General features: G+C 37.7%; 1 protein-coding gene across 1 annotated transcript; it reads left to right on the top strand.

Moving 5' to 3' along the window:
* The first annotated feature begins 252 nt into the window (after positions 1-252).
* LOC133635677 (zymogen granule membrane protein 16-like) lies at positions 253-15,737 on the top strand. The gene is made up of 5 exons (XM_062028915.1): positions 253-355; positions 490-531; positions 613-665; positions 14,733-14,859; positions 14,944-15,737. Exons 3-5 carry the CDS (start codon positions 614-616, stop codon positions 15,236-15,238), a joined length of 474 nt encoding a protein of 157 aa, XP_061884899.1. The 5' UTR covers positions 253-355; positions 490-531; position 613; the 3' UTR covers positions 15,239-15,737.
* The last annotated feature ends 8,057 nt before the right edge of the window (positions 15,738-23,794 follow it).

Raw genomic sequence — 23,794 nt, forward strand, 5'->3', positions numbered from 1 at the left:
GATAGTTGATTTTATTTATTGTTCCTAAATGCTTCTTTTGAGTTGATGTGTTTTTAGTTTAGTTGCTCACTAAGTTATGAATCTATAAGATATAGGATGGTTGAAAATGGAATATGTAATTTGTTGTGATCCACAATAATCATAATTGGTGTTATTACTTTGTAATACTTTTTGTACAGCAGCAGCCATCTGAGGTTGTTTTTTTTCTCCAAATATTTCCTTGACTGCGACCTTATCGCTACTAAACAATAGACTGAGGAATGCATGACAGATCGTCATAACCTGCTCAACCAAGGGATAAAAGACGGAGGCTCACTGATCTTTAGATCCCAGCACCAAAGCACACGTTAAACTGGTAAGTATCAGCTTTGTTTACTTTTTTTTTTCTACTTAGTATACTCAAGTAGCTTGCCTGTCAAAAAATAATGCAACATATCTAACAATTAAAATGATTATGTTGAGTAAAATTGTGTTCTGATTCTTTGCCAGGTATTTTTTTTTAGTGGTGTTGTCATCCAATGAAAAAGACAGGTGAGAATTTACCTCACAATTTACATAGTCCAAAAATAAAACAACTAGTTTTGACTAGATTTCATTTTATTGTTTTAACAGAATGCATGTGATTGTGGTTGTCACTCTGCTCATATTCTGCACCTTTTCCGATGGTAAGTCAGACATTGTATTCGGTATTTCCACAAGTGACTGACATTTTTCCTATGTACACTGCAAAAACTGAAATCTAAGTAAGATGAAATATCTCAAATAAGGGTGATATTTGTTTATTTTCAGTCTGATAAGATCATTCTTCTCACTAAGCAGATTTAATGTTAGAGTGTAAGGCTGCAGCTAACGATTATTTTTCTATTGATTAATCTACAGATTATTTTTTTCGATTAATCGGTTAATCTATAGATTTTTTTTTCGATTAATCTATAGATTATTTTTCCTTTTACCGATTTTTTTTTTATTCAAAATGAAGATGAAAAAATAAATGTAGGCCCGTTTTTTCAAAAGGCATGGCTTTTATTTACAAAAAAAAAAGAAGTATGGCCACTCAGTCAACATTGACAACAACATGACTAAATATTCTGTAACAATGTAAACATTTAAAACTTTTAACATTTAACAAAATTAAAAGTAGCGTATTTGCTTTTTAATGTGCAAATATAAAAGTCAACATCCAGTGCAAATCTTAATATTCTGCAATAGTATAAGCATTTCAAAAGTAAAAGTATTGCTTATTTTGCTTTAAAATGTGCAAAAATAAAGATAAACATCCAATACAAAAAAAGTGCAAAACGAAATATTCTGTAACAACAGTGTAAACATTTCAACAAAAGTGAAAGTATTGCTTATTTGCTAAAATGTGCAAAAATAAAGATAAACATCCAATACAAAAAAGTGCCAATCTAAAGATTCTGGAGCACTGTAAACATTAAGTATTGCTTTTAAAATGTGCAAAATAAACATCCAGTCCAACACAGTACACAATAACCAATTCTACTCATTCCAGTGAGTGACTAACAGTTGTAATGAAGAAAGGTTAGCATGTGTACATGCTCTGCGCATGGTTCTTTTCTTGTTTACAATATTCCCAGCAGCTGAAAATAGGCGCTCAAAAGGGGTCGATGTGGCTGGAACTGAGAGGTAATTAGCCTTCACCGCAAGCCAGGACTGCGAGTGAGCTGAGCTGCAGTTTATATTTCTAGAAGGTCAACGGGCTCATAGTGATGTTACTAGTAGTTGACTGGGAGGTGTTTATTATCATTTGGGGAGAGTCCGCTGCTGATGCTCACCTGCTAAACACCTATCTGCTCCACGCTGAAGCGCTGACTACATGCGCTCTGAATACGCACTGCTGATTGGCTGATAATGCTTTCTGTGTACCTATCAGATGGTTGTGTGGGTGGGACAATGCTGCGTGCTGAGGCAGAGGCAGACGGAGCAAATGCAGCTTGTTAACACTTTAGCTTTAGCTTAGAAACTCGTTCGGTACACCCCCGTACCGAACCGAAAGCCCCGTACCGAAACGGTTCAATACAAAACACGTACCGTTACACCCCTAGCAGATACAAATGACACATTCATGTTTTTGTGTAAAGATGACAACGTATGCTCACGCGGACGATTGACTAGTTGATGGTTTTCTTTTCAAATGTTCGTTCATAGCCGTTGTGCTGCTATGATAGGCCATTTCCGCTCGACACAGTGTGCATACAACAACATTATTAGGCCGTTTATTGAAATACTCCCACACTTTTGACCACTTTTGGCATGCTTTTCCCCCCTCGCTCGCAACGCTCGCATCGTCTGCTTTGATCGTCTGCTTTGCGCTTCGCCATGACGGTAGTGTGACGTAAATATGCGACGCGTCGACGCACAAAAACGGCGTCGACGTATTTACGTAACCGATGACGTCGACTATGTCGACGCGTCGTTTCAGCCTTATTAGAGTGTTTTACTTGTTTTAAGGGTTTTGCTCCTAGATTATCTCAGTAAGATATTACAGCTTCTTGATGAGATTTTATGACCTATATTGAGTAAAACATGCTTGAAACTAGAATATCAACTGTTGCAAAGCTGTGTCATCAACACTCACAAGTATAAAACTACTTTTTTAAAGTATTAATTTCTTATTTCAAGCATGAAATTAAAAACAAATCATGACTTTGACACAATTGACAGCCAAATGGACTTTGCTGTTTTATTTTCAATGAAACAATAGAAAAGATGTACTCTTTTATAGTAGTACAGTTGGCACAGTACAGTAAATGGACAGTTAATATTTAAACATTTGACATTTCAAGAAATTTTGAACAGAAATAGTTCATGCACATTCAGATAAATTCTTAAAAAATTACAATAAAAAAAAAATTGGCCAGGGGACGGGCTGTAAATATATATATATATATATATATATATATATATATATATATATATATATATATATATATATATATATATATATATATATATATATATATATATATATATATATATATATATATATATATATATAAATAATTGACTGAAAGAGCATGCACTTGGCGCGATGATGTGAATTCTATTTATTTTTTTTGGGCGGTATAGCTCGGTTGGTAGAGTGGCCGTGCCATCAACCTGAGGGTTGCAGGTTCGATCCCCGCTTCCGCCATCCTAGTCACTGCCGTTGTGTCCTTGGGCAAGACACTTTACCCACCTGCTCTCAGTGCCACCCACACTGGTTTAAATGTAACTTAGATATTGGGGTTTCACTATGTAAAGCGCTTTGAGTCACTAGAGAAAAGCGCTATATAAATAGAATTCACTTCACTTCACTTCAAGTGTTCATTTAGCTGCTGTGCAACAATTTTTTCGAGAATTTTGGAAATAAACGGAAGGTGGGAGACCGTTTGGTAGTTTACCATGAGGTCAGGATCGAGGTTAGGATGAATAACCGCTTTTTTAAATGCTAGGGGAACAGTGCCGGAGGAAAGTGATAAGTTTATAATATTTAACACTGATGGACCTAATAATACAAACAGTTCCTTGATAAGTTTCCCAGGAAGTGGGTCAAGTAAACATGTTGTTTGTTTTATCCCACTTACACGCTGTAATAATTCCTCTAATGTTATTTCATCAAAAATAGAGAGACTATTTTGGAGGGCAGTGTCCGTCGTATATACAGTCGTATTTGTGTTAATAGAACCCAGTTGTAGCTGAGATGCGTTGTCTTTAATCTCCTTTCTAATGAGTTCAATTTTCTTATTAAAGAAATTCATAAAATCATCTGCCGAGTGGGTGGAGCTACTGGGAGGAGTCATTTGTTGGGTTAGCAATGCTACTGTACTAAACAGAAATTAACATGTCATGTTATCGATGGAAAAATGCCTTTTTAGACAATATGATTTGCCTGAGCGGCTCATAGCCCCCGAGAGTAACAAGCGGTTGCCTTGTTGCCTTTCCATTGAGAAAAATAAAATCGTTTTTAGTATAAGTTTGCTGGTTTCAAGAAATGTAATGCGGAGCGCATATCATTATGTCAAGATAATGTCACTAGCATTTACTTAATTTAAGAATATTTTTCAACATACTGAGAAAAAGGTCTCATATTATTTTTTTCTATCAAGAAAAGTGCACTTGTTATTAGTGAGAATATACTTATTTTAAGGTATTTTGGGGTTCATTGAGGTTAGCTAATTTTACTTGTTTTGGAAAGTCTTGACAAGCCAAATTTTCTTGTTCTATTGGCAGATAATTTTGCTTAGTTCAAGTAAAATTCCCCTAATTTTTGTATTTTTTTTTCTTTGTTTTTGAACATTGACTTTTTGCAGTGTACCTGCAAACAAGCATTGGGTTACTTTAGAAATACATTTGAACAGACTTTAATAACCAAGCCAAGCAAATCATGCAAGTGACGGTAGAAGCAGAAATACATTTATTAATGTGTCTAAATTGTGATGTATTTCAGAGCTATTGTAGTGCAGGACATTTTAACAATAACAAAGGAGGTAAAGGGCCACACAGGGAAATAAACACAAGAAAAATACTTACTACTACTAACTACAACTGTACTGAAAGGGCAAAGCTAAAACGTTTTTTGGATTTAGATATTTTGAACTGTTTAACATATTTTGGCAGTCATTTGATTGGTTTTAAAGTGTTTACTTAACAAAAAGTGAATAAAAACAATGTGTATAGACGTGTTAAGCCAGTTGGAGGCTATTGCTTGATTTGGAGATGGAGGCGTGGCATCCCGAACTATTGAGGTCTGCTGCCATCTAGTGGATGAGTTTGTACTTACAAGTCAACCAAACACATTTTAATCAATACATGACATGACAATATAAATTGTGAGCAGGTAACACCCAAACTAAGAAATACATATTTGCAGTACAAAAGTTATGTAATAATTAAATTACTGTATCCACTTGGCATCCAGTGAAGCCGGACCCCACATATGTGTCCCCTTCCCAAGGTTTCTTCTTTGTCCCATCTTGGGCTTTTGGAGTTTTTCCTTGCCCGGATGTGGGTTCAGATCAGGGGATGTTTTTGGTGTTTGTAAAATGATTAGATTAAGGGCTGTATAAATAAACTTTGATTGATTGATTGGTTGATTGATTGATTGACTGAAAATCGCAGTGGATCACCACATTAAAAATAATGTAAGGTAAACTCTGAATAAAGGAACAGCTTTGATGGTGTTTAAAATGAAGCTGTCTAAGAAGGACAGCTCCAGACTGGAGAAACTGATCAGGCGGGCCGGTTCTACGATCGGAATAAAACTGGACTCACTGGTGACGGTGGCAGAGAAGAGGACTGTGGAAAAACTAGTGAGCATCCTGGATGATGCCAGTCACCCTCTGCATACCGTTATCAGTAGCCAGATGAGCCTGTTCAGTGCTAGACTGCTTCATCCCAAGTGCAGGACTGATAGACTCAAAAACTCCTTTTGTCCCACACGCCATTAGACTGTACAACTCCTCTCTGGGGGGAGGGGGGGGGGGGGGTACTCGGATAACAGGGGATGCAAAACAATAACAGTGCAATACTTTTTCATAACATGGTCACTACTGTCTAGTTTCTCTTGTTATATTCTTATTTTACTGTTATATTTTTATTCTCATTGCTGCTTTTTATTTTTATTCTTATTGTAATATTTTTCTATTTTGTTTCCATTATCCCCATTAATTACTTTTTACTTTTGAAATGCGATCTCAACTCTGTACACTGCTGCTGGAATTGTTTTTTTCCTGAGGGAACTCTCCTGAAAGAATCAATAAAGTACTATTTATCTATCTATCTATCTAGCATAGGCAACCATGTTGTGAGCACTATCTGTCCCTAATGTACTGACCTTCTCTGTAACATTCCAGTCCTTAGCAACGTGAAGGAACTGACTTGTGCATTCTTCAGCAAAATGCCAAAGGTAGTTTGTGCGAGGAGTCACCCGTGGCGATATTCGTGACATCTTGCAGTCCTTGGTCTTCAACGATGTTAAGTGGCCGACATGTCGTGGCTATCCATTTTGCAAAGGCAGTATTTAACTTACCTGACGTACTCTTGTTGACAAAATTGACGAGGGGAAAACTCAGCCAGCGTTGTTTGCCGTCCTTTGTTTGGAGCGTTTGTGATAGCATTTTTGTTAGCGGCATCCTCGTGTAAATGTTTTGCTTTGACGAATTTTAAACTTGAAGTGCTACAATGCTAGGCTGACCATATTCTGAAATCCCAAAAAGAGGACAGATATATGCGTGCCAAGGCGGGCAGCATGCCGAGGCCGGGACTAGGTAAAAATTTGCCAATGATACTCGAACTTGCTTTATAAATAATTTATTTAATTAAAAAAAGCATTTTTTCTCCTCTGTTGCCAGCAATGTTGGCGCTAGGAATTTTTAAAATGGGGTCCCCATCAAGTCATAAAAATGGGGTCCCACAGTAAGTTTTTGGGGTCCCACTTTTTTGCAAGCGTTTTGAAAACAAATGATAAATGTATGCATTATCCTGTTATATCTCACATTCTATATTGTGTTTTGGAAAAAGGTTGTCATAAATGTTACTTAATTCATTAAAAAAAATAATTAAAAAAAGAAAACAAATTTGTATGCATATGTAAATGTATTCAGTTAAAAACATTCATTCACTTTCTTCTTTCCTTCATGGATCTAAACTTTACTGCTGCTGGTAGTTTTTTCTATGTTTTTATTTAATAAGTTGTAGGTGTATTTATTTCAGTATAAAAGTGTAAAAAGTGTTTTGCTTGGGTCATGAAATTATGATAATGGTGTGCCGGGCACACATACATTTTATATTTAACGTTTAAATCTCTGGAGTCTACATCAACTTCAGATCTATCCCTGTTTTAGTTTTTTTTATGTTGTTTTTTTATGTATATATTTGTACCATGAATTGATTAACGTGGACCCCGACTTAAACAAGTTGAAAAACTTATTCGGGTGTTACCATCGACCCCAAAAGGGACAAGCGGTAGAAAATGGATGGATGGATGTACTGTACTGTGCAATCTACTAATAAAAGTTTCAATCAATCAATCAATCCACTCCCTCGCTCTCTCTGTCTCTTCCCCTCCCTCACGAACGCTGCTGCGTGCGCAGACCTTCACAATTTGTTTTGTTTTTAACCCCTTCTTAACCCTGAACGTACATTGAAAATACACGCAACCCTAATTCAAAATGCCGGACATTTGAGGCATTTAAGAAACCCCGCCCGGACAGCCCCGCAAAAGAGGACATGTCCGGGAAAAAGAAGACGTATGGTCAGTCTATACAATGTTAAGAAAGTTCTTCACTGCAATATGTACAAACTACCTTAAATGTATCAAAAGTTCCATCGGAGAGCGTTTTAAAACGAAATTGGCCGCCAAGTACACCGCTGGGACTCTCCTTACTCATCTTTGCACTTGCGTGCGGCCTGATCATTGCCCGTGTAACAATGCACGCCGCCTTTTGGGTGAACGTGCGGTCAAAACAAATTTATTTTAATTAATTTATGATTAATGTGATAATTATTTTCGATAACCGCATGCGTGTATATATATATATATATATATGTACAGTATGTATGTATGTGTACATGTATGTATGTATGTATGTATGTATGTATGTATGTATGTATGTATGTATGTATGTATGTATGTATGTATGTATGTATGTGTGTATATATATATATATGTATATATATACACATATATATATATATATATGTGTGTGTGTGTGTGTGTGTGTGTGTGTGTGTGTGTGTGTGTGTGTGTGTGTGTGTGTGTGTGTGTGTGTGTGCATATATGTATATATATATATATGTGTATATATATATGTGTGTATATATATGTGTATATATATATATATATATATATATGTGTATGTATGTATATATATATATATAGCCAAATGTATTTGGCCACCCATCCAAATGATGAGAATCAGGTGTCCTAATCACTTGGCCCGGCCACAGGTGTATAAAATCAAGCACTTAGGTATGGAGACTGTTTCTTCAAACATTTGTGAAAGAATGGGCCGCTCTCAGGAGCTCAGTGATTTCCAGCGTGGAACTGTCATAGGATGCCACCTGTGCAACAAATCCAGTTGTCAATCAATCAATCAATCAATGTTTATTTATATAGCCCTAAATCACAAGTGTCTCAAAGGGCTGTACAAGCCACAACGACATCCTCGGTACAGAGCCCACATACGGGCAAGGAAAACTCACCCCAGTGGGACGTCAATGTGAATGACTATGAGAAACCTTGGAGAGGACAGCATATGTGGGTAAACCCCCCCCTCTAGGGGAGACCGAAAGCAATGGATGTCGAGTGGGTCTGACATAATATTGTGAAAGTCCAGTCCACAGTGGATCCAACACATCAGCGAAAGTCCAGTCCATAGTGGGGCCAGCAGGAACCATCCCGAGCGGAGACGGGTCAGCAGCGTAGAGATGTCCCCAACCGATGCACAGGCTAGCGGTCCACCCCGGGTCCCGACTCTGGACAACCAGCACTTCATCCGTGGCCACCGGACCTGTGCAACTCCCCCTCCATAAGGGAGAGGGAAGCAGAGGAAAAAAGAAAATAAAAGAAACGGCAGATCAACTGGTCTAAAAAGGGAGTCTATTTAAAGGCTAGAGTATACAAGTGAGTTTTAAGATGGGACTTAAATGCTTCTACTGAGGTAGCATCTCTAACTTTTACCGGGAGGGCATTCCATAGTATTGGAGCAGACACGCCTCCAGCTGACTACAATCCAGCGTGTTGGTCAGCCTTAGGGGCATGTAGAGTTGGGTGTCATCCGCATAACAGTGAAAGCTAACACCGTATTTGCGTATGATGTCACCTAGCGGCAGCATGTAAATACTAAAGAGTGCAGGGCCAAGAACCGAACCCTGGGGAACTCCGCACGTTACCTTACCATAGTCCGAGGTCACATTGTTATGGGAGACACACTGCATCCTGTCAGTAAGATAAGAGTTAAACCAAGACAAGGCTAAGTCTGACATCCCAATACGCGTTTTGATACGCTCTAATAAAATATTATGATCAACAGTATCGAAAGCAGCGCTAAGATCAAGAAGCAGCAACATAGATGACGCATCAGAATCCATCGTTAGCAATAGATCATTAGTCATTTTTGCGAGGGCTGTCTCCGTAGAGTGATTTGCCCTGAAACCGGATTGAAAAGGTTCACAGAGATTGTTAGACGCTAAGTGTTCATTTAGCTGTTGTGCAACAATTTTTTCGAGGATTTTCGAGATAAACGGAAGGTGGAACACCGGCCGGTAGTTTAACAAGAGATCAGGATCGAGGTTAGGTCTTTTGAGTAGAGGATGAATAACCGCTTTTTTGAATGCTAGGGGAACAGTGCCAGAGGAAAGTGATAAGTTTATAATATTTAACACTGATGGACCTAATAATACAAAAAGCTCCTTAATAAGTTTCCCAGGAATTGGGTCAAGTAAACATGTTGTTTGTTTTGTCCCATTTACACATTTTGACAATTCCTCCAATGTTATTTCATCAAAGAGAGAGAAATTATTTTGGAGGGCAGTGTCCGTCGTATATACAGTCGTATTTGTGTTAATAGAACCCAGTTGTGGCTGGGATGCGTTGTCTTTAATCTCTTTTCTAATGACTTCAATTTTCTTATTAAAGAAATTCATAAAGTCATCTGCTGAGTGGGTGGAGCTACTGGGAGGAGTCCCTTGTTGGGTTAGCGATGCTACTGTACTAAACAAAAATTTAGGATCATTTTTGTTGCGGTGGATGAGATTTGAGTAATATTTAGCTTTAGCTGAGGTAAGCATGCGTTTATAAGTTATTAAACTATCACTCCAAGCTTGATGGAAAACCTCAAGTTTAGTCGCACACCATTTGCGTTCCAGCTTTCTACATGATAATTTATGGGCTTTAGTTTCTTCTGTAAACCATGGGGTACGCCTTTTAGGGGCCCTTTTTAGCTTTAGCGGTGCTACACTATCAATGGTGTCGCGCAGTCGTGAAATTTCCTCGCTCCTAAATATTCCAAAGTCAACTGTCGGCTTTATTGTAAGAAAATGGAAGAGTTTGGGAACAACAGCAACTCAGCCACAAAGTGGTAGGCCACATAAACTGACAGAGAGGGGTCAGCGGATGCTGAAGGGCATAGTGCAAAGACTTTCTGCACAGTCAGTTGCTACAGAGCTCCAAACTTCATGTGACCTTCCAATTAGCCCACGTACAGTACGCAGAGAGCTTCATGGAATGGGTTTCCATGGCCGAACAGCTGCAACTAAGCCATACATCACCAAATCCAATGCAAAGCGTCTGATGCAGTGGCGTAAAGACGCGTCACCACTGGACACAGAGGTACTGCATGGGGTTTATTAAATTTGTGGTTGATTAGATTTTTGGGGGGAATATATTTCTATATATTCTTTCCACATTTTTCCACAAAAATATAAATGTCTTTGAAATGATGTGTTGTTGTTGAGTTTAGGTGCTGTCTAGAGCTCGGCAGAGTAACCGTGTAATACTCTTCCATATCAGTAGGTGGCAGCCGGTAGGTAATTGCTTTGTAGATGTCGGAAAGAGCGGGAGGCAGTGTGAAGGTAAAAAGGTGTCTAATGCTTAAACCAAAAATAAACAAAAGGTGAGTGCCCCCTAAGAAAAGGCATTGAAGCTTAGGGAAGGCTATGAAGAACGAAACTACAACTGAACTGGCTACAAAGTAAACAAAAACAGAATGTTGGACGACAGCAAAGACTTACTGTGGAGCAAAGACGGCGTCCACAAAGTACATCCGAACATGACATGACAATCAACAATGTCCCCACAAAGAAGGATAAAAATAACAGAAATATTCTTGATTGCTAAAACAAAGTAGATGCGGAAAATATCGCTCAAAGGAAGACATGAAACTGCTACAGGAAAATACCAAAAAAAGAGAAAAAGCCACCAAAATAGGAGAGCAAGACAAGAAGTAAAACACTACAAACAGGAAAACAGCAAAACAATCCAAATAAGTCACGGCGTGATGTTTATTGTTTATTGAATGGATCCCCATTAGCTGACGCCAAGGCGACTGCTAGTCTTCCTGGGGTCCATATAGGAGCAAAGAAAATTAAAATACAAAGAATACATGCATTACCAGACATTATACAATGGAAAAATACAACATAAGATAAAAAGCTAGTTAAAACCAGTATTAAAAATTCACGTCATGTGGGCAGCTGTAATAGGTGTATCTTCAAAGCTGTCTTGAATGACAATTTACTTTGTGAGAGATTAATGTGAGATGGCAACCCATTCCAGAATGATGTACATCTATACATGACTGTATGTTTGAGGAAATTGGTCCTGGGAGCAGGAAGTGTCAAATAGCCATTGCTGGCATTCCTAGTGCCATGAATATGTGTGTTAGTTGATTTTAAAAACTGTTTGTAAAAGTAATCTGGTGATTGATCTAAAATGATAGTTCTAAAGAACATAAGGAGACTACAATGCATATTTTGTTCAACAGACAACCAGGACAGGCGTGAATACATATATGAAATATTAGTGCGCAAAGAACATTTAAGTAGCAGTCTAGCCGCTCTGTTCTGAACAAGTTGCAGTTTGTTCAGGTCAGACTTAGTCGTAGCGGACCATATTATAGGACAGTAATGAAGATGACAGAAAACCAAGGACTGTATCACTTGAGCCATTGTTGAGGATGTCAAGAAGGTGGAGCACTTCCTGACCATGGCTAGACCTCTTCCCATTTTCATTGAAATACCATCAATATGATCGGACCATGACAGTTGACTGTTTAATAGCACACCAAGCAGTTTTGCTTTTTTGACCTGCTCAATAGGTATGTCTGACATTGAAATATGAAGCTGTGGGTCATCAACAAGCATATGCCTGGATCCAAAAATAATGCTTTTTGTTTTGTCAATATTCACAACAAGTTTACTATCATTTACCCAGAGTGACACTCTCTCCAGGTCCTGATTTAAGTTATTTTGTAGGTCATTTAAGGTAGAGGCAGTACTGTATAGAGTTGTGTCATCTGCATACATAACCATATTGGTGTTTGTTGTAACACAGGGAAGATCATTAGTAAAAATAATAAAAAGTAAAGGACCTAAGCAGCTTCCTTGAGGCACGCCGCAGTAATTGTACTTGCGTTCAGATAGGCTACCATTAAAACACACTCTCTGTGATCTTCCTGATAGATAGCTCAACATCCAAGAAAGTGATATATAGGGATGATACTCGAAACCGGTTTTTCCGGTTGTTCGATAAGAAAAGAACCGAGTCCTCGGACTAGAATCCCTTTTTGAGAACCGGTACCCGTTATCGAGACCACTATAGTAAAGAAAAAGAGTTGGTTCTTTATTCGAATCCCTCGGAACGAATCCCGTCCCGACCAGAAATGCTCCGTGTGAAATCACAAGAAATGACGTCACGTAGCTCAGTCATTAGGCGCAGATAGCAAAAGCAGGAAAAAAATGGATGGGAAAAAGCGCTCCAAGGTGTAATAAAGTTCAAAACAAAAGGTATAATCCAATGAATAACTTTACTGAGAGATTTGAGCAAACACATGAAGAACACTTTTACGATCAACCGGAAACATAGCAACCAGGCTAGCAACGCACCTCCTTTACGGCAGCTGTCGCAACATTCTTAAAGCAACCGCAGCACATACATATTTATATACAACATATATGACATGATCTCCCTTTTTTTAACTTTTGTTTTTCTTTCCTTGTAAACAAAACAAAATCACACTGTATATGTGTTGTCTGTCTAATTATAAATAATGCAGACGAAGCGTGTTGGCTGAGTTCCTGACGTTTACTTTCACAGCGTGCTCATTCTTAGCTGCCGGGTGACGATATTTAACACTTTTCGGGGCTACCGCGCATGCTCGTCACTCCCGTTGCATGCTGGGTAGTGTAGTTGTTATATTCCCTAGCTCATAACATCTTTCCCCCTATAAAGAAATAATGTTAACTTAATAAAGTATATTTCTTTTTTTAGCTTTAACTTTTCATTTTTTAGCATTGTAACCACATTTGCAAACAACTTTTCTCTTCATAGAATTTTCTTTCAATAAAGAAATAAAGTGCAAAAATGTCAAAGCATCATAACAAACAGTTATGTCAAATAGCAGCAGAAGTGCACTTTTTGGAGAGCTGTATTATTTTCAAGGGACTGATTTTATTTAACACTATATTATTATTTATACACCTATAGTGATCACAGAGACAGGTTGTTTTTGTGTTACTGTATATATTTGTTTTTCTGAAAAATCCCACTTAATATACTTTGGGTAACAACAGTCAATATTTATTAATTTTTTTTAATTTTTTTGGGGGGGAGGGGTAACAGTCAATATTTATTTATTTATTAGATTAAATTGTTTTCTTATATAATAAAAGTGAGCTTTTGTTAAACCAAATATTGTGTTTTTTTCCATATACAACAACCTATCTGGACTCGATAAGAGAATCGATAAGGAATCGGTTCGATAAGAGGATTCGATAATAGGCTCGAACTAGATCATTTCTTATCAAACATCATCCCTAGTGATATACTATTAAAACCATATTTTCTCAGTTTGGAGATCATTATGTTGTGATCTATGACATCGAATGCTGCACTAAAGTCAATCAGGACAGTACCAACCATCTTCTTGACATCCATTTGTGACAGCCAGTCATCAGTCAGCTGAGCTAGAGTAGTAGATGTTGAGTGACCTTGCCTATAAGCATGCTGGGAACACGACATCAGTTTGTTGTGGGTAAAGTAATCTTGAATTTGTTTGAAAACAACTTTTTCCATCAATTTACTAAGAACAGGAAGTATGCTTATTGGTCTACTGTTTTTACAAGTAAAATCTTTATTTTTGTCCTTGGGTAGAGGGATGACCTTGGCCTCCTTCCAAACCCCAGGACAGACTCCATATCTTAATGATTTATTAAATATATGACAAATTGGAGTTGATACATGGCATGCCGCAATTCTTAACAATTTGCCATCTAACATGTCAGTCCCAGCAGGTTTATCAGATGGCAGTGATAACAACAATTTCTCAATATCAGAACTACTAACTGTGACAGGTGGTGACAGTACACCTACTTTGAGACAAGAGCTATAGTGATGCATGCTTGGTTATGGTTTAAAGTCATATCCAACAATTGCGACGACGACTTTTTACTGTCAACTGAGTTTCGTTTTTTTAATGATTTCTGCTGATGGTGTGCCTCCGGGTTTTTTCAACGCAAAAAATGTGCCTTGGCTCTAAAAAGGTTGAAAAACACTGTCCTAGGGGATGGTGCACGACACAGAGTATTTATCCTCTCAAAGCGGGTTGAGTGGCACCTCCTTCTTTTTCGAATGCATTATCAAGACATGCTCAGTGGCCTTGTGGTGAGAGTGTCCGCCGGCCGAGTCATACCAAAGACTATAAAAATGGGACGCATTAACTCCCTGCTTGGCACTCAGCATCAAGGGTTGGAATTGGGGCTTAAATCACCAAAATGATTCCGGAGCGCGGCCACCGCTGCTGCTCACTGATCCCCTCACCTCCCAGGGGGTGGAACAATGGGATGGGTCAAATACAGAGAGTAATTTCATCACAACCAAGTGTGTGTGACTATCAGTGGTGATTGAGTGCTTATCAAGGTTTCTAATTGTCCGTTGCTTACCCCCCAAAAGCCTGTTCCTATATTGTATTATTTTCTTCCACATTTCTGTGTTTTCTCCTTTCTCTTCATAGTCCATCCTCAGATGTTCTCCTTATCCCTGCCGGTGGGCTCTGGAGGAGGTGAGTCCTTCAGTCTGACAGGAGAAGGTCGTATCACGGCTGTCCGAGTATGGGAGAGATACAACAACTACATCGTGGGGTGACTACCCAGCCGATACAAAGTGATTTGAACATTTTGAAAACAGATGTGGTTATTTTATATACATTTTGTTTATGTCATCAGCTTGCAGATCCGCTACGGTCCCATCTGGTCGCCTGTGGTCGGTAGTCAAAGTGGCGTTGGCAAGGACTTGGAGTTGTTTGACGGTGAAGCCATCATACAGATCTCTGGAAAGTATACCTCCTCTCTGCAGTCGGTGGTGTTTGTCACTAATCGCAGCCGGTCACTGCTAGCAGGTCAGCCGCGTGGGCACTCCTTCAACATGTATCCCACGAGCAAGGAGGCCGAGCTGCGCTTCATCAGCGGCCAAGTCAGATATGGTTTCACTTCCTTTGGGGCGCACTGGGGTGTTGTTTGATGAGCTTTGTTGCGGTTGCTGTGATATTGTATGAAAACTATGAGAAGTCCTTGCTTTGTTTTTCTTCCTTTGTCCTATTTTATGATTCTGACACTGATCAGCCCATGTATTTTTGCCACATTGCTCACTTAACTTGATCCAAAACTATGTTAAACGTAATGTTGTCCCGATACCAATATTTAATGTATTTCAATACTTTTCGGGACTTTTCGATACTTTTCTAAATAAAAGGGACCACAAACAATGGCATTATTGGCTTTATTTTAACAAAAAATGGCACATTAAACATATGTTTCTTATTGCAAGTTTGTCCTTAAATAAAATAGTGAACATACAAAACAATGTGTCTTTTAGTAGTAAGTAAGCAAACAAAGGCTCCTGATTTAGCTGCTGACGTATGCAGTAACATATTGTGTCATTTTCCATTCTATTATTATGTCAACATTATTAAGGACAAGTGGTAGAAAATGAATTACCGTATTTTTCGGACTAAAGTCGCATTTTTTTTCATAGTTTGGCGGGGGGTGCGAGTTATACCCAGGAGCGACTTATGTGTGAATTTATTAACACATTACCGTAAAATATCAAATAATAATATGTAGCTCATTCACGTAAGAGACTAGACGTATAAGATTTCATGGGATTCAGCGATTAGGAGTGACAGATTGTTTGGTAAACGTATAGCATGTTCTACATGTTATAGTTATTTGAATGACTCTTACCATAGTATGTTACGTTAACATACCAGGCACCTTCTCAGTTGGTTATTTATGCGTCATATAACGCAGTGGTCCCCAACCACCGGGCCGCAGACCGATTGGTAACGGGCCGCACAAGAAATTTAAAAAAAAAAAAAAAGTTTTTTTTTTAAAAATTAAATAAACATAAAAAACACAATATATACATTATCTATTAATATAGATCAATACAGTCTGCAGGGATACAGTTCTTAAGCACACATGATTGTATTTCTTTATGAAAAAAAAAAAATGTTTTTTTTATTTCATCCCCCCCCCGGTCCGTGGGACAAATTTTCAAGCTACAAAAAGGTTGGGTACCACTGATATAACGTACACTTATTCAGCCTGTTGTTCACTATTCTTTATTTATTTTAAATTGCCTTTCAAATGTCTATTCTTGGTGTTGGGTTTTATCAAATAAATTTCCCCAAAAAATGCGACTTATACTATAGTGCGACTTATATATGGTTTTTTTCCTTCTTTATTATGCATTTTCGGCCTGTGCGACTTATACTCCGGAGCGACTTATACTCCAAAAAATACGGTATCAATCTACTTGTTCATTTACTGTTAATATCTGCTTATGTTCTCTTTTAACATGTTTTATCTACATTTCTGTTAAAATGTAATAATCACTTATTTTTCTGTTGTTTGGATGCTTTACATTAGTTTTGGATGATACCACAAAGTTAGGTATCAATCAGATACCAAGTAGTTACAGGATCATACATTGGTCATATTCAAAGTCCTCATGTGTCCAGGTGAGTTTATAAACATAATAAAACATTTTTTAAAAACTAATGAGGATTATGTGATGCTAAAAAATATCGATGTTATCATAGTAGTATCGACTAGCTATGCTCCTGTACTTGGTATCAGTACAGTGGATGTTAGGTGTAGATCCACCAAAGGCGTTTGTTTACATTCAGGAATGGCGTCATTAGCGGTGAGTGAAACATGTTCAGCTATGATATTTGTAAGAAACTTACTTTGTTTGTCGGCATGGAGGTGAGGATAAGTGATTTAAAAGTAGCTAAAACACTGCTGACTGCGGCTAAACTTTAGCCGCTAGCTAGCTAGCCATGTCTTAAAGCACCTCTTCCTGAGGGCGTTTCAGTGTTATAAGTTCACCTTTATCGTTAGTTTTTAAGTCAAAATGCGTCCATTCTCTCTTCTCTCTTTTCTGTCTACACACTGTGTCTGCTTGTAAGTACTCCGTGATTGTGCGCTGCCGAACATGCTCGTAAAACCAACAACGGCACGACGTGACGTGGAGGGGGGGGCGGTACCGGTACTTTTTAGAGATTCATAATTATCGCGGTGCTATACCAATACCGTATAACCCTAGTTAAACATGTTATAAGTACCGTAAGTCATCATTTTTGGGAAACTTCTCATCACTTTAAATTATTCAATTTGAATGAACAACTATGCAAAAACACTGTATATGAATGAATAATATGTCTCTCGTATAACTAGTGGTTGAGAAGTGTAATTACACACTATTGCATTTCGAAGGGAGACGCTTAAATTCAGTATTTGTGGTGAAGCCAGTGGTGGGCCGCCAGGGCCAGCAAGGCCTTCTCTGCTGGCCTAACATAAATCATAATCATAAATTAAAAAAAGTTTATTTCATTTTTAATTAACTTTCCCTGAATATCTAAAAGTATTCATCATATTCTCTTCATGTCATTTTAGGCTCCGGTGTTGCTGTTTTTATATTTGCTTTTATCCAATCAGAATTCAGTTGAATGAATGAATCTGACATCTACTCGCTTTTTAACTTACAATGGCCAAAGGAGAGCAAATCGTTGATTAAATTACAGATATACTCGTATGGCCATTTTCAAGAAGGATATTTTAAGAGAAGCTAAATCTCGTGAGACGAGGTCGGCTGACCCCCAAACTAGCAAACCTGCCTGTGAAAGTGTTTGTCCGCCATTTCCAATTGAATCAAGCAACTATGAGCGGTACATCTTGCTTCCGAATTCAGATGGTGCTGCAAATTGTGAGTTTAAATATTTTATTTTATTTTGTCATATTTAGTATATTTTTACGATTATTTTCATTTTGACAGCACCGCATTGAGATATGTTTTACTTGCTGATGCGGGTTTATTAATTTTTAGCTTGTTTTGTACACTGTGATTCAATGCGCAGTAGTGGGCAAGTGTGTTTCTGTATAGTATTTTCCCATCATAAATTATGGTATTGTAGAGGTTGCCCTCTAGTGGGTTCTTCTGATCATCACACACTTGCACAAGAGCCTGGTATTCAGGATTCAACAATGTTTTATTGCGTCCACGCTTCAGCAATCTCACTCGACTTTTCAGTCTCAGTCTCTCCTGCTGCTCTGCTCTGCTCTGCTCTGATCTCCAGCATGTGTCTCTCTCTCACTCCAACTCCTACAAAGTGTTTCGGTCCGGCTGCTGTCAATAAAGGCGGCAGGTGATTAGATAACCGGCCCCAGCTGGGCAATCTACTCACCTGCCGCTGGCTTCGAGGCCGGTCCTTGCACAAACCCCCGCTCCGCGGCAGGCCCGCAGACCACGCCCCCACTCCACAGGTATTATCTATCCAATCCAATCCACTTTATTTATATAGCACATTCAAACAACAAAAATGTTTCCAAAGTGCTGCACAACAATATTAAAAACAATATTCAAATATTATCCTTAGCTCTACCAATGACTGAATAAAAACACAAAATAAATAAATATAAAAACAATATAAAAATACATATGATTAAAAATGATTTTAAAGGGTAAAACCAATTAAAACAGTAAATAGAAATCAACATTTAAAAAAAAAACAGGACAACAGAGGACAGAGGACCACACAACTCACGTAGTGTTAAAAGCCAAAAAATAAAAGTGGGTCTTAAGACGAGACTTAAAACACTCCACTGTGAGAGCAGTTTGAACAAGGAGGGGCAGAGTGTTTCAGAGCTTAGGGCCGAACACAGAGAAGGCCCTGTCTACCCTGAGAGGTATTTGATTTTTTTTCCATTTGTTTACACACAATTTTACTAACTGTGTCTTTTTTCAAAAGGATTTACACACTTTTCCAAACACAACATTCAATTTTCTTAATTCCTAGCTAATTTGCAAAATGACACACTTCGGTCAAAACATATGCCCATTCATCAAAATAAAGCAAGCATTTGTAAAAATGCAGTTTTATTGTCATCTCACTCACACAGACTTCAAATGATAAGACATTATTTTGAGTGAGTTACCCAGAACAGTGATAAATACAAAACACATTTGTAAAAACCCCTATTTTACTATAAGAAATCACATGTTTGCCTGACCTTTTTAGCATATGTGATGAATGATTACTTTAACTTGACAAAATATATTGGCAAATGCATAGCAATCGTCATTGTTTACTTTGAAGTGGGCCTATAGGTAAGGACCTAAAGAGAAAGTAAAAATATCCTGTAAACTGCTCAACAATGATGCTGCAAACTGAAACTTTTTTTTTTTTTTTTTACCACAGTCAGGTAAAGTAACATATCACAGTAGTCAACAATGGCATGCAGTACAAATTAAAATATGAGACAAATAAAAATGTTTGGAAAAAAATCTGGAGATAAAAATTACAAATGGAAAAAAACTGTATAGCTGTAGCTCTGGCTGCAGTGCCCTCTGCTGGTTGTTCAGGGGAGTGTGTAACTCCACATTTTATTTGTGCATCTGGGGCCGTACTTATCAAGCTTCTTAGAGTGCCATTTTACACTTAAGTCCTGAAAATTTGCGAAATTTAGTCGTACTCTCAAACTTAAGAATAAAAGCTTTTTATCAACGTTCTTAAGTCTAAGAATCACTCCTACTCTCCACGATATTTAAGAGACCTTCAGAGGTGTCTTAAGTGGTTAGGAGTTGCCAGCAGGGGATGGCACTGAGGCGAGAGACGTGCGCGAACGTTCATCTTTGTTTGATGACGAGCAGCTGATCAAACGGTATCGTTTAGACAGAGCAGGTATTATTTTTGTCACAGATTTAATAATTTTCCATTCCTTGTTGATTTCTGCATGTGGCTGCAGTGGGCTAGTATATATAGAGCCACCCACACCAGTTTCAAATTAGTTGCCTAATTAATGAATTGGAAAGAAAATGTTATGAGAGTAGCGTATGTGTGTGGCACACACATACGCTAGGTTACAGCATGTGAGGTGAGTGACGTCAGTGAGTGTGTGGGCGAGAGAAGAGAGGGAGCGGTATTGTGAGTGCGAGCAGGGACTAGTTTGTTTTGTGTTGGATTGGCTGTGTGCAAGCAATCAATAAAGCAAGATTTGCAACTAATCGCCGGACTCATCATTCACTCTAAAGTCGTCCGCTGTGGAGACCCACTGCCGGGTAAAGTGAAGGGTGTTGCCCCGAGCATACATCCTGGAGAAGTGTCTCCCCTGCCTCTTTGTTACGGTCTGGGAGCAGGACGCAGGAAAGGTGCAACAAAAAGGAAAGATTTATTTTTGATTCATTGCCAATATTGTTTGTTTGTTTTGTATTATTTTGTAGTTTATTGTCAAAATATACACTCCCATTGTCCACTTAAATATTTCTAAGATATTTCTTTATTCTTAGACAAGGGATTCCCTTCCGTGATTGGTCATTTCTATGGACACAGAAATGACGTCACCTAAAATTCCGTTTACGGCACATAGTAATGTCGTAATTCAGCTCTGAGTGTGACACTTAAGATTCAGTCCTACACTTCGCTGAAAGTGTGAGTAAGACACTTGATAACTAATTTTTAAGTGCAGCTTTCAGCGAAGAATTTATTTACTCTTAAGTCAACTCTTAGCAGACTTCTTAGGAGTAATTCTAAGAAGCTTGATAAGTACGGCCCCTGGTTTGTGGTAGGAATGTCTCATCGACACAAAAGCAAAAAAGCGATCCGATACAATTCAATACAAAATAAAGGATATTTATATTCAAATCTCAAAAATATATTTACAAATACACGTTTATTTATACAAAATCTTGATTTATTTGTATGTCACATTTTTATATTTATAAAATTATTCTTGTCCTTTAATGTGTTTCCTGTTTTCCAATATTTCAATGTTCTCAGTCGGGGAAACATTTTACTCTCCTTTTAAAGTAAAATTCAGCTTAGCGGAATGCACACTTATACAGTGGCACCGCTAAGATAGTACAATCCCAAAATGAAGCTTCTAAAGTTCGACAAATACTCGGGGTTTGAACTGCCGTCATGCATGACGTCATACCACAATACCTCAGTTCAGTCATAAAATGGGGTGGGATTAGAGGGGTCTGAAAATTAAAAATCCCTTATATTTCCGGGAAATGTTAATTTTAAAAACTATTGTAGCCTGCTCAGTGGCCTTGTGGTTAGAGCAGGGGTGTCCAAACTTTTTGACTGAGGGGCCGCATTGGGCTTAATAAATGTGTCCGGGGGCCGAAAGCCTGCATGCAAACTAACACACACGCACATACATATATATATATATTAGGGGTGTGGGAAAAAATCGATTCGAATTCGAATCGCAATTCTCACGTTGTGCGATTCAGAATCGATTCTCATTTTTAAAAAATCTATTTTTTTTTAAATTATTATATATATATATATTTTTTTTTAATCAATCCAACAAAACAATACACAGCAATACCATAACAATGCAATCCAATTCCAAAACCAAACCCGACCCAGCAACACTCAGAACAGCAATAAACAGAGCAATTGAGAGAAGACACAAACACGACACAGAACAATCCAAAAGTAGTGAAACAAAAATGAATATTATCAACAACAGTATCAATATTAGTTACAATTTCAACATAGCAGTGATTAAAAATCCCTCATTGACATTATCATTAGACATTTATAAAAATAAAAATAAATGAACAATAGTGTCACAGTGACTTACACTTGCATCGCATCTCATAAACTTGACAACACACTGTGTCCAATATTTTCACAAAGATAAAATAAGTCATATTTTTGGTTAATTTAATAGTTAAAACAAATTTACATTATTGCAATCAGTTGATACAACATTGTCCTTTACAATTATAAAAAGCTGCTTGCATGTCAGCAGACTGGGGTGGATCCTGCTGAAATCCTATGTATTGAATGAACAGAGAATCCTTTTGAATCGGGAAAAAAAATCGTTTTTGACTCGAGAATCGTGTTGAATTGATAAAAAAATCGATTTTGAATCAAATCGTGACCCCAAGAATCGATTTTGAATCGAATCGTGGGACACCCAAAGATTCACAGCCCTAATATATTTATATATATGTATATATACTGTATATATATATATATATATATATATATATATATATATATATATATATATATATATATATATATATATATATATATATATATATATATATATATATATATATATATATATAAAGAGTACCTATTACTATAATAATATAATGGATACATCATTGATAATTATTATAATTGGATATAAAGACATGCACCTGGGGATAGGTTGATTGGCAACACTAAATTGGCCCTAGTGTGTGAATGTGAGGATGCTAAGGGCGCCGTCCATCAGGGAGCGCCACGCCAGTGCCACAAATGTTGGAGAAAAAAAAAAGAAAAGAAAAAAAGTTGGTACTATCATTTCTAAATACAAAAAACAATCCCACGTTAATTAAAATGCAAAGTAAAGCCTATTTAATAGAAATATTATTTGTCACAACATTACACCCCCCCCCCCCCCGCACGGTGTGCCCCCTCCCTTCCCGTATCATGACTCTTTTTGGACGTCACCACATCAAAAAAATCAACACAAGATGTCAAAACGGCCAAAACTGTCAGGTGCCCAGGGAAGAAAAAATAGAAAAGAAGAAGAGGGGAAACGAGAAAAAGACAGAGGTAGCCTAGGTAGGTAACGTTAGCCTACATGAAATTATTTGTCTGTTACAGAATGTGATAGTAACCTGGCTTTTTAGCATGTTACATGGTTCGGCAATTGCTAAGTTATGTTTTAACGTCGGGTTAATATTGTGGAGGGGGCTAATTGTTATGGAAAATAATAATGTAACGTTAGGTAATTACAGTACTCCCACCTTACATTCTTCAGGGACATTTGTATTAGATCTTTTAAGCCATTGTTTTTTGTTTACATTGTTATTGCCTTCTGGTTAGCTAATGTTTGCCCTGCAGGTAATAGTCACTTTTCCACCCCTTTATATATTAGGTATAGTTGTAAGCCTACTTGTTAAAGTGCACATCGTTAATGTTAATTAAGCAATATCACATGAGAGGGAATGCTGTTTTTTAATTTGAGCACTGCTGTGATTCGGTTAAAGATCATCATAACATAACATTCTCATATAATATGTTATTTTGCTTTCTTTAAGTAAAAAAAAAGGTAAAAGACAAAGCTATTCGGTTTCTTGTGAGTATATACACTTCACTGCCGATGTGGGGGGGCGCCACCTAAAATCTTGCCTAGGGCGCCAAATTGGTTAGGGCCAGGCCTGCTCCAGCACCCCCCCGCGACCCCAAAAGGGACAAGAGGTAGAAAATGGATGGATGGAAAATGTATTTGTATATATATTTTCAAATCTCAAAAATATTTTTACAAATTCGCGTTTATTTATACAAATTATTTATTTGTATATCAAATTTGTATTTGTATATTTATTAATATATGCATATGTATTAATATCATATCAATATTTATAAGTTAATGTGAGACAATTCTACTTCCATAGATCGGCGCCTGTGCGTAAAAATCACAACACCATTCAGCACGTTTCCGTGTCCACGTGGTCTGAGCACTTAGACTGCATTTCCCACCATGCACCGCGGCGCGTCAG

This window comes from Entelurus aequoreus, linkage group LG20 (genome assembly GCF_033978785.1).
Source record: "Entelurus aequoreus isolate RoL-2023_Sb linkage group LG20, RoL_Eaeq_v1.1, whole genome shotgun sequence".
In the NCBI taxonomy this organism is placed as follows: domain Eukaryota; kingdom Metazoa; phylum Chordata; class Actinopteri; order Syngnathiformes; family Syngnathidae; genus Entelurus; species Entelurus aequoreus.